Below are 11,864 nucleotides of genomic sequence, written 5' to 3' on the forward strand. Positions count from 1 at the left end.
CTTATTTGTATCAAGGGCTTTGTATATTCCACTCCCTTGTTTTTTCTCCTTTCTTATAGATTTATGGAAAATTTACAGTGCCACCCCTTAGAGAATGCCACTATTAACAAAACACTCCTTACATTAATGACAATTAGAACAAGACCCCTTACCGTCAGTACTGTTGAGGAATATACCTTAAGGTATAACATCAGCTGGATATCTTTTTTTTTTTAATTCCAAAATACCCTCATTAAACTAAACTACCAAGTATGCCCCTTACTTCGTATCCCCTTATTTCACTCTCATTCCATCGTCTTCTTCCCCAAATCGTAGAACACAACAGTGGCCCAAATCGAGCTACAAATCAGCGACCAGAATCCGGCGACTAGCGGGGAGGATTCCTTCTTCTTCTCCAATTCGAAGAATAATACCCTTAATATCATTTCTTTCTTCTCTGTGCTCAAATCGAAGAACAAGGCAAAACCCTATCTCCTTCCTTCTTGCTGAAATTCAATGAGATGTTTGTTTTCTTTAACCGAGTAACAAAATCGCTGGTTCCTTTTACTTGAAAGATGGTGAGAATGAAATGAGGAAATGGAAATGGATGAGTACAGAAAGGATCGGATTTATTTATACAATGGTAAGAAAAATGTCCAGGATCCAAAACATGGGCCGATTTGGCTTTTAGATTCTTCTCTCTCCGCCTGCATCCAAAATCAGTGGACCTGAAGTTGACAGGTTAAGAATCCTAATTCTCTGCCTTTTGAGTCTGCTAGACTCAGTAAACATCTGGGTTGTTAGGGTTCCTGAGTGAGTAATTAGGTTATGCCTTCGTTTTTGTAGGTTAGTTCCCTAATGGAACTTAAGACTGGTGGAAAAGCCATGCCAATGGAGAAAAGGAGTTCCTATCCATTTCAAATGATGATCCTAGGGAATCAATCAATTTAGCGTACGCCATTAGAGGAGTATGTTGTTATGGTACTAAATATGCTATGTGATTTTTCTTTTGCTGTTATCAATGGAAATTATTTAGTTGGAACAAAGCTTTAGATTTCACTATCGGGTTCCCCAGTTCTGGCCTGAACTCAATGATTCTTTTGTTACTGGACCTTCTCCAAATCAACATGGGTTCCCCCTGTGTCCAAATCTACCTTCTCATCTGTCTCTTCGCCCTCTTCTCCATTTTTAACATTAGTTTGTTGTCTCATTGCATGGATGGTTGAAGCTCGAATATTAAGTTTGGCTGAACCTGGAAGATTTGCTTTCGTAGGAAGGTTAGGGCATGGATCACCCTAAAACTGCAACTCTCTATTAAGGCTATATATTACCCTAAAACTTACCTTTGCCCCTGGTTGATGCATCCTCAGGTGGCCGGAGTAATTAGCAGCAATGGACAGTAGCTCACTCACAGGAATGGAGCACAATATCAGGGAAGAAGGGGTAGTTTCCACACTCGCTAGCAGGGATGGAGCTCAGTTGATGTGATGGAGCACTATCGCAAGGAAGAAGGATTAGGGTATGGATGGAGCTCGATTACTGGAATGCGAGTTTGGTCCTCTATTCTCCATGGTGAAGGGTTAGGGTACATTGGGTTTGGGTTTTATGTGTTTTAGGCAAAAGGGTAAAATGGTATATTCAAATCCACACTTAACAGAGACTATCAATAGGGAATCTGGTTCTAATTGTCAGTTAAGGGGTGGGGTGATTTGTTAATAGTGGCATTTTCCATGGGGTGGCATGGTAAATTTTCCTAGATTTATTTGATTAACTTCATGTGCCTATGCTAGCATAAAGCTGATTTCCTTCTTATCCCCTTGCTCTTTCTGATGCAGGCAATCACATCCAGCATCTCCATTGAACCTATAGGCCTGCTCGACATGTTCAACTCCAGTGGATTTGTGTAGTATGAAGTTCAGAAGTCTACTAACTAGAAAACGGAACTGTTTATTGCTGAAGTTGCATCCAAGTATCCAAGTTTGCTCAGTTAGAATTTTTCACCAACTACAACCATAATCTCCAAAGTCAGGGGAAGTGGGGGGTTTTGCACCTTCTTGTTAGAGTCCACTGAAGTGCATTGTGGGTACCTAGGAACCGAATTCAACTACAACCCTGACAGTGGACTACTGACTTTGACTATCCTGGCCTCTAGAGGAAGAGAATGTACAGATGGCCTATTGAAAGGGTTGAAATCGTCTGCAATTCCGATCTCGTACAATTCCGTACAATACCACCTTCAAGCGGTGACACGTGTATTGATACCAATACAATGGTCAAGATCTGGTACAACTAATAAAACATTAAATCAGTGAAGATGCATTTAAATCAGATCTGGACCATTGCATTGGTATCAATACACGTGTCACCCTCTGAAGGTGGTATTGCACGGAATTGTATGAGATCAGAATTGCAGACGATTTTTTCCCTATTGAAACTCAAGTACATGAGATTTGGTGGCTGAAGAAAATTTCAACATTGTTGGGAGGGTTTAGGGGTTGGAGAGAGAGGGCCTGTATCGCATTAGGTCTGATGGGCAACAAGTTATATTTTTTGAGAGTGAAGATGTATGGTATCACTGATATGCTATGTATGCAAAGAGAGTTGAGGTGTAAACTCTTTCTTGAGGTGCTGCTTTGAATTTCTCTTTGTAATGAAAGTGATAGCAGTATTATTACTAGTCTTCTCTGATCTTATCCAGATTTGAGAGCCCCATTTTGTCTCAATGGAGCCTCTTTTATACTTGTAATGCTGGCTGATCTCATGGAATTGGCTCCTATATTTTTTTTATCCTGAGCTTAAACATGTGCTAAACTGGTTACAAGGTTTTTTTCTTAAAAAATCTTCTAAGATAGAGGTATAAAAGGATTTTAAAAAATAAGTTGAAAGTGATATATCATTAGGTCATTATTAAAAGGGATCATTGTCATGCATATATTTCAAGTACACATATAAAACGACACTAACTATTGAAAAATTTTGTTTTATATTAAAAGGGCAAAAAAAAATATGATTACAAATTATTTGACACTTTAAAAGGTGTCAATAAAAAATCCTATCAAAAAAACCCATAGACTCCAACTTTCCTTAAAAAAAAAAGATTCACACTTAGGGCCAGTTTGATTTTGTTTCTCCTGTTTCTATGTCTAGAAATAGCAGAAATTGTTTTTGCCGTTTCTATGCTAAGAAACAATTTTTGAAATTGAAAAAAGTGTTTGATTTTTCTGTTTCCCGAAACATTTTCAATAGTGTAGTCGAGTTCAAGACATGAGTGAAGGCACGACGTTGTAGAAATGCAACTCACAAGTGAAGGCATGACATTGGAGTTGTAGGTAAATGAGTCTCACTAATTAAGATTGATCCAAGGCCATGATTAAGAGTAGGAGCTGGTAGGGATCTTGATTAAGAAGCATTATAGCTGAGATCTTATGCATAAAAGCTTTTGTAGTAGTAAAGTTCACTTTTTTTGCAGGTTAATTAATTACGTAGCAATTGGAAGGAAATAGGGAGAAATAACAGTGGATACAGTAACTAGTTGCTAATTGATCTCTTGCATATATATAATCTATTTGAAGGAGAAGAGTCCATGTTCAAAGCTTGGTTTCATGACAATGGTTAAATCAAAACTCATTTCATCCTTGTCTTTTTGCAGGGGCAAAGATTCTCCTTTTATGAAGAGCTAAGACCCATCTCAAGAACAATCTCCGGGTTTAGAGTTTATTATAAAAGACAAATGGAAAACACAGTGAAATTGATCATGAGAGAAAACTACTATATTACTAATCAAAAGCATTTTGGTGTAAGGGAATGGTCTTTCTCTAGTTAAGTTACCTCAGCTTGTTCATATAATTGATGAAGTTTTGGTCTAGAGAGTGTTTCTAAAGATTTCACTTTGCTATTATGGGTTCAGTTTCAAAGACAACCCAGCAAGAAGAAGGGAAAAAATGCTAGCTTCTGATAATGCAGAGTAAAAATGAAGGTGGGTTTCTAATGATGCAAACCCAGTTTCAAAAATATCCAGATGATGCATACCCAATTGCAAGGACAAGGGCTTCTGATGATGCATACCCAGTTTCAAAAATATCCAGACAAAAAAAAAAATTCAGTTTCAAATGCATCCCTAGTTTCAGATGCATAAAGCAATCAGAACCCCAAAATTGAATGAAATTTTTAGTTTCAAATGCAATCACTTCACCACTAACACAAATCAACATAGCAACAAAACAAAAAAAAAAAAAAACCCAAACCCCCACCATTATCAGAGAAGAAATTAGGGCCAAAGCAAAAACTCTAGAATGGGTTGCATGATGACCGTGGAGTTGCAGGTAGAGATACTACTGATGAATCTAGCTGATCGATGCAGGATGACGAACCTTGAGCTTTAGGAACTATACAGATGAGAGAGTTCCTCAACGTTGGGTTACTGGAACTATAGGGAATCTAGAGCTTTAGAAACCTTGAGCTTTAAGAGCTTGGAGATGGAGCTGCCACTATGAAAGCTTGGATGAAGATGAGCGGAGAAGGGGAGTTGCATGTTCACCTTCAGCCTTTCCCTTTGGACTCGCCACTTGAGAGTTGTAGCGAGATATGGAGAGCAATGCCTTCTGTCGGGATTTTGTGAGAAGGCTTGGGTAGATCGCCTAATCTATTGGGATTTTTGTGAATTTTTTCCCCTCTATTTTATTCAAAGAACAGAAAAATAGGTTGAACTGGTTTCTCTATTCCTGCTTTCAAACACAGAAATAGGTATAAATTTTTATTTCTATTTCCAAAAACAAGTTAAACGAAATAGAAAAATCAAATGGTTTTTGAGGTGTTTTTCTGTTTTTGAGCATAGAAAAACCGTTTTTGAAAACAAAATTAAACGGGACCTTAGTAGAGTCTAGATTTGGGTCATGTCAATTTGACTAGTCTTGGCAGCCATCAATACCAATGACCATTTGGTAAAGGTAAGAAAGTGATTTGGAATAATGTTGCTACCTTGTATGGTTTAAGATTGGTTTATAGAAAGCCCCTACGTTGTCTCATGTTGAGAGATTTGTTTTGATTAAATCAGTTCTTAAATCTATTCCTACATATTGGATGCCTATTTTTCATTTCTCAACATCAGTTTGTACCTAATTAGATTCTATTTTTACGAGATTTTGCTAGGTTTGGGGCACAAAAATCGTTTGTAGGGAGATAGTGAATGGCAATGAAGATCTAATGACTGATGAACGAAAAAATCATCTCCTCTGAGAATCGTTGTGTCTTCTCAAACCTTAAGGCGGGCTAGGTTTTAGAAGTTGTGCTACTCATGACAAGGTCTTGTTGGTTAAACTTGCTTGGAGGTTATTAAATCAACCTTAGGATTTGTGGCCTACAGTTATCAAGGCTTAAGGTGGCCTGCCTGGTTCAAACCATAGTTTTAAAGACAAGTATCAGTTTGAATATATCGGTGGAATGGTTCTAACTAGGGGTAGATTATCAATCAAAATAGAGGGCAAAGCCATCTGATTCGGCCGATACGACTGAGCTGTTTTTTTGGGTATCCTGATAGTACTATTTTAAACCATGGTTCGGACTTCCCTGTTTGGTTGGCATCAAACACCAAAGTCCGGTCGAACCGTTTGTATTTCAAAAATTAAGCTTAGAAAACACCCGCCAATGCATCGAATTAGGGAATTCCATATATAACAGAGGGAATGGGACTGTGGAAGAGCTTTGAGGATCTCATTCTTGTCCGCCAGTAGGTCTAGTACCTCTAGCCTTAAGAAGTCCGTCAGTGCATCCTGTCAAACCCAATCACACCTCGACACGTCTGTAATCTCCCTCACTTTCCTGCTTTTTTGAAGCTGACATGGCTTGTTTCCTTGTAACATTCATGTATATAAGAGCCCAGTTTGCAAATGCGAACTGCAACGAAGCAGAAACACAGATCTTGAGAGGTAACTGACCCATCTAAGAAACTGGGTTTCTTTGGCATTCTTTGTGTTCGTTTTATGGTAATTTTCATGGATTTTTTTTTATTAATCTTTGATGCGTTATGGATTGAGATATTGGTGTTAGGGTTTTTTAGATTTTAGTTTTTAGTTTGATGTAGATGAGTAGCTGAGAAATTAGTATTTCTTTTGCATGCTTTGGGATCTTTTAATGATAATTTTGATGGAAAAATCTTTCACTGTGAGTTTTGATCTTTGATGTCTTATGGGTTGATATAATAATATTAGGTTTTTGTAGATTATATTGATGTTCTTCATTTTAGGGTTTCTAATATCCCCTTCTGATGCTTTTTTATTTCGGTCAAGATTTTCTATGTGATTTTATTGTGCTAGGTGGCTTGAGAGAGATTATTGATTTATGTGGGTATTTACAGAGTTAGGTTTTATTTTATTTATTTTATTTTTTGTTTTTTTATTATGTAATTGGCTTGTGGATGTTCTAAGAGTATATAATATGGGGATTTTGGGGTTCTAGAGTTTGGGTTTTGGAGGAGTTCTTTGAATTATGAGTTTTTGCATTTCCATGCCTATCTCTGGATGAAGGAACCTTGTAAGCCTTTCTTAGGTTTTGCAGGTTTCCAGGTTTATCTGATTTTCCTTCTGGGGCTGATATTGAAAGATTGGAATTGGGGTTTTAGCTTTCTTGGTTTCTAGAATGGTGAACAGGAAGAAACGGCAGAAGTCTGTTGCTGGTAAAGCACTAGGTGTGGAAGCCAGCAACAAGGAGGGAACTAAGGGTGAGGTTGAGATTGTGGAGATGGCTAAAACTCCTGTCAAGAAGCGCAAAAGAGGTGCTGACAGGGAGATGGTAGAGTCATTTTTCTTGTCACTTGACGTGGAGTCATCTATACTCCACCGAAGGAAGGATACACCTTCTTTTCGTATGGTTTTGTTGAGAGAAAATGATTTGGACAGGATTGTTGGGAAGAGGATAAAGGTGTTATGGCCTGATTCAAAGAAATGGTTTGCTGGTCAGATTAAATCATTTAATATTGAGAACAAGCTCCACAGTATTGTGTACGATGATGGTGACAAGGAGCAGTTGAATTTGATTAGAGAGCAGTTTGAGCTTGAGATATTACCAAGTGAGGCATTCACCATACTTTCCCAATATGAGCCTTATCCTGAGATTCCAGGTGATGGTGGGGGGAGTGGAGACGCTGTAAATGAGGGTTTACTCATGATGGATAGGTCTGAAACAGTAGACAAAAAAATGAAGCAAAGCATGTCGTCAAGGGGCCAAGAAGGGAGTTCAAAGCAGCAGATCGTGGAAGATAGTGAGATGATGGAGGATGATACCATGGCTGCAGATATGCAGGTCGATAGACTTCCTGGAAAATCTGATAGAGTGAAAATTGCTGAAACAAATACTTTGCAAAAGCAAGAGAGTTCTGAACCAGTGAAAAGGGTTATTGCTATGAATAGAAAACCTTCGAAGGACGCCAATAAAAGGCGTACAAAGCGACAGGATAGAAAAATAACTGAAGAGGAAGGGAATATGGCTTTGGACACTGATGACAGACTCAGAGAAAAAATTGAGCACAAGATGGTAGACTGGTGAAATTGATGTGGACAAAACTGTGTGGTCTTGTTTTCAGAAACATCACAATCCTGGGAAAAAAGAAATGAGTTCTGATCACAGTGAGGCCAGTGGAGGCTCTGCAAAAGTGGATGCTACTGAGATTGATAATGTTAAACCATTTGAAAAGAAGGGAAAGATGAAGGGAGAAAAAACATCAAAGGCAGTAAAGAAGGGAAAGGCAATACTGAAAGTCAAAAGAAATACTGAGGATGAGAAGACAGTGGTACCAGCATACATGGAAGCTGATGTGCTTCCTGAAAAGGTCGAGGAGAAGAAGACAGATATGGAAATCGAGAAGGAAAGATCTGGAGTTGTTGGTTATGAGAAATATCTGACAGAAACTGGTTCAAAACTAGCAAGTGACCAGAGCAAGGAAACATCTGAAGTTCAGACTTCTCAAGCAAAACCTCTCACTAAAGAAGAAAATTATGAGGTTCTTGAGAAGCAGAAAATTGAAAATCGTGAAGCTGCAGGAGATGAAGCAGCAGAGTCAGGGGAAGAGGGTATTCTGGAAGAAGAGAGGCAAACCCTCAGGGTTCACAGTCACCTGATAAACAGAGTGAGAATGATGTAAGATTGCGGAAGGAAACTGCCTCAGGTGAAGGGCTTGATGGAAGGACTTCTGATACTGATCCGCAGACAGTATCAGATGACCAAGCCACTGGAGAGGAAAGTCTGGCTAATGCGTAATGCCGGGACAATCCTGTCAAAAAAGGTGCAAGAAAGCGCTGATGCTAAGTATTCTTGTATTGGAACTAATATTTTGTTTAGAATTGAAAATTGCATTGTTCGTACCTTGTGTTTAAGTTTACGTCAATACATTTGGCAGGAAGAGAAGTGCTGGTCTACTGAAAAGGAGTTTTCACCTTCCTGGTTAGGTTTGCCTCATTGGCCTTTTTGAAAGTTTAATATATGTATTTTATTTATTTATTTCTGGAACTGTTCTAATTAACAGGTTTTATGGTCTGTCATCCTGTGTGCTTACCATTCATTCATTGTAAAAAAGGGCTTACCCAGTGCACGAGGCTCCTCTATAGCAATAATTAGAATAAGTGGAAGGATCTGTTTGGAACTTACTGTATCTTTGAAGCTAATATCCTACTTATCATTGGTTTTTTGCTGACATTGCTTTGCAGGCAGTTCACTTTGAAAACAATTAAACCCTTTTCAGTTTTTTTTTTCCTGGTGTGTATGGAAGCTATTTTCATCAATTGCCTGGTTCTGTATTTATTCAAACTCCCTGTGGAAAGTTGTATCAGTTCTAGATTTGGCCATTAACTGTCTGAATTATTTTCTATATTATTGTATGTTTTGGTTCATTGCAACCAGGTATGGTTCTAGACTTTTTTTTCCCTCCAGGGGATTATACCCTCTTATTCGTGTAGTTCTTTTACAAGAATTTTCTGGTGCTTAGAGTTTAATCTGTGGTTGGACCGTTGGACTATAAAGATCAACAGTGTATTACATATTGGATCAGTTCCCATTTGATATATTGGATCATGCAGATACTTGGAATATGACTGGATGGATTTCCACTAGCAATGGAAAAATCACCTCTGATCACAAGGACACTCCAAATGCAAAAAATGAAAATATTCAACCCTCGAACAAGGGAAGTGTATGTGCTTCGTTCCTCTTCATAGCACTAGTCCTAAAAGACATCTTTTAGCTTTTGTGGCTTTTGGTTTTTTCTAAACAGAACTCCCAGGATTGCAACTTGGAGCAACCCTTGAGGTTTTTTCTGTTTTTAAAATTGAATTTGATGCATCCCTTCCTTTGGAAAAGGCGGGGGGGGGGGGGGGGGGTGAAGTTGGGTTTAGAATATCCTATTAGCTAAGACCCTTGTGCAAGGCCCCTTGTTTAGTTGTTTATTAAAAAAAGGAAAAGAAGAAAAAGATGAAAAAAGGACCGATACTCAAGGATTCCCTTTCACGTAGGGTTGAGGAATGGAAATATAAGGTCCAGAACTCGATGAGGAGATGACTACATACAGAAGGTATATTTAGTTTGAGTTCTTAGAAATATCAAACTTCAGCAGTACTTTATAAAATTTTTACTGATTGCAATCTCTCTTTTTTCTTTTTTTGAAGAAAAGGTAAAAAGTGATTCTTGTATTTCTAGAAATGAAAAAATTAACCAGAAGAATTGTCCTCCCATGGGGTGGTTGGGTTGTAATGATTTTGGTTGTACTTCTATTTTGAGTGTAGTGCCGTTTGTTGGTTTCTATTAGGAGACATTGTGACTTGGGTTGTGCTTAGTCTAGATTTTTATTGCATAATATTGTTGTGGGGCAATCCTAAATTTAAGAAATAAGCTAGGACAACCTACCGGCCTTTGACCACTTGGCACCATGAACATGATTTTGGGTTTACATAGACAACTCTGTGCATGGTTGCCTTTTCTCACACAGATAACTGTGGCTCCCATTTGAACTTGGCGATGTTAGGACTTTATTGTGCTAAGGTGGTTTCCCATGAAGTTGCTTCTCTTTACTATTGGGGGTATTCACTGGTAGTGCAAGGTAGCAGAGTTTTTTCTAAACATTAGAGAAGGAGGGGGGGGGGGGGGGGGGGGAGATAGCCCTCTGTTTGGCCTTCTTTTATGTCCTTGTTTTATGTTCACATCTTATTGAATGACTAATTGGCCAAGAGTTTCAAGGCCTTATTGTTCCTTTGTCTTTCTTGTTTCAGTACTGGTACTTTACGCTTAAGAGGTATGACTACTGGTCTTTCTCATTCAACAATCAAGGGAAAGGATGGGCTTAATGATAAATGATTATTCTGGATTATGGATTGTTGGATCAGTAGGGAGAGATTGATGGTGGATTTTCCCTGCTATTTCTGAAAATGCTAATGCTCTCTCTATATCTCTGATAATGATTAAAATAAGTGCTTTTTTCCTCCATATCTCCACATTTCCCAGTGATAAAAGATTTAGTAATCAGAACTTTGCATGAAATTCTGAAAGATAGGTGCTCCCTTTGCAATCTCTTTTGCAAAGGTTGAGGGACCTTTTCATGCTAGGCTGATAGCAGGCGTTCTGAGGGAATTGTCATCCTTTTTCCTAGTAATGAAAGATTTAGTAATCTGAACTTTGCATGAAATTTATGATAGGTGCTTCCTTTTGCAAGCTTATTGCATGGTTGAGGAACAGTGATTCCATGCCAGGTTGATAGCGTGCATTCTGAGGGATTTTTTGGACATCAGCTTTTGAAGATACCCATTGACGGTAGAGTTTAAAATTTTTAACGTTTCTTTTCTTTCAATCTAGACAGTGATGTTTATTGTAGAGTTTGAGATGTTCAGCATCTCTTTCTTTCTTTGCTGTCTTCATTGGCATGAAAAGCTTATACCTCCTATGTTTTTGGTGTTGCGGGTGGTTTTTTGTCATTTATGCAGATAGGTTTGTAGCAGCAGCGTCAATCAGTTGCCTGGAATATTTCAATGTACATACTGAAAAGTAAAATTTAGGAATTATACTCCATGATCCCAACTCATGGTGGTGATAGAGAACTTTTTTACCCTTCTGAGAGGGATACGTGTAAACTTTGCCCACTTCGGAAACAGCATATGCCTATTTTCTTTACATTATCTGTTGTTGCTCCATGTTGCTTGGTCATTGATTCCAATAGCTTTATCATTTTCCATACTATATAAACAGGACTTAAATACTCTCTCTCTCATAACCCAGTTTGTGTTATTGATGCTTGTAAAATTAGCCACCAAGCACTCTTTTCACCACTATTGGTACATAAATGGCCCCTGAGGTCGGTGTGGCAACTGATTGTACAGGTTTTGAATTCTGAAGTGAATGATTTATTCACGGAAACTGGAATGTAATAGGCAATTCTATGATTGCAGAGAGGCTATTCTTAGATCTCCAAGTAATAATTGATGCTAAAACTACAGGTGCCAATGCAATTGGCTTCGCTTCATGAATATTCAGACCTACATACTACTGCTTCTGACTGGTTCAGGGTGGGGCAGGAACCGTAGGATATGGTTCGTTCCAAACCCAGTTCACTAATTGTTATGCATATAATTTTTATCTTGTACTCACCCACGAAGATAAGCTCATCAATACTCTTTCATATATGTTGGAGGTCCAAAATGCCCTATTGTTCCTTGTTAACCATCCAAGTGCAATGATGGCAACTTGTGAAGGAATCTCTCTTTCATCATGGCTTGAAGAAAACTGAGTCCCAAATCTTTTAATGGAAATACAGAGAATGAGAAGAACAAAAGGAGGAATGAAGGGAGGGGTGGGGATGGTCAGACTCATGGTCAGAGGGTTCTGCAATTGAAAGCTGGAGAGAGAGAGAGAGG

The 11,864-nt window shown here is 38.4% G+C and overlaps 1 protein-coding gene and 1 long non-coding RNA gene across 7 annotated transcripts; both read left to right on the forward strand.

The window, feature by feature from the left end:
• The first annotated feature begins 312 nt into the window (after positions 1-312).
• On the forward strand, positions 313-2,193 carry LOC122064475. 2 transcript variants are annotated; one of them, XR_006135722.1, is made up of 5 exons: positions 313-720; positions 826-960; positions 1,208-1,256; positions 1,350-1,498; positions 1,815-2,193. It is a non-coding gene; the product is annotated as an uncharacterized LOC122064475 (long non-coding RNA). The 2 variants fall into 2 exon arrangements; XR_006135721.1 differs by having other exon boundaries at positions 826-1,256.
• Positions 2,194-5,693: 3,500 nt separating this feature from the next.
• LOC122064478 (DNA mismatch repair protein MSH6-like) lies at positions 5,694-8,855 on the forward strand. Of its 5 annotated transcripts, none has more exons than XR_006135724.1 (3): positions 5,694-5,903; positions 6,532-8,412; positions 8,495-8,855. XR_006135724.1 is itself a non-coding variant. In XM_042628184.1 (2 exons), the coding sequence occupies exon 2, from the start codon at positions 7,583-7,585 to the stop codon at positions 8,111-8,113; it is 531 nt and encodes a 176-aa protein (XP_042484118.1). In that variant the 5' UTR covers positions 5,694-5,903; positions 6,532-7,582; the 3' UTR covers positions 8,114-8,855. The 5 variants fall into 5 exon arrangements, 3 of the variants coding, with proteins under 3 accessions (XP_042484118.1, XP_042484117.1, XP_042484116.1); XR_006135723.1 differs by having other exon boundaries at positions 6,532-8,254; positions 8,369-8,855; XM_042628184.1 differs by having other exon boundaries at positions 6,532-8,855.
• Positions 8,856-11,864: the final 3,009 nt, after the last annotated feature.

Source organism: Macadamia integrifolia, unplaced genomic scaffold (genome assembly GCF_013358625.1).
Source record: "Macadamia integrifolia cultivar HAES 741 unplaced genomic scaffold, SCU_Mint_v3 scaffold1665, whole genome shotgun sequence".
NCBI classification, from domain to species: domain Eukaryota; kingdom Viridiplantae; phylum Streptophyta; class Magnoliopsida; order Proteales; family Proteaceae; genus Macadamia; species Macadamia integrifolia.

Excerpts from the sequence above, each read along its gene's own strand:
- LOC122064478 (XM_042628183.1), top strand. The coding sequence starts at position 6,613 with ATGGTGAACAGGAAGAAACGGCAGAAGTCTGTTGCTGGTAAAGCACTA.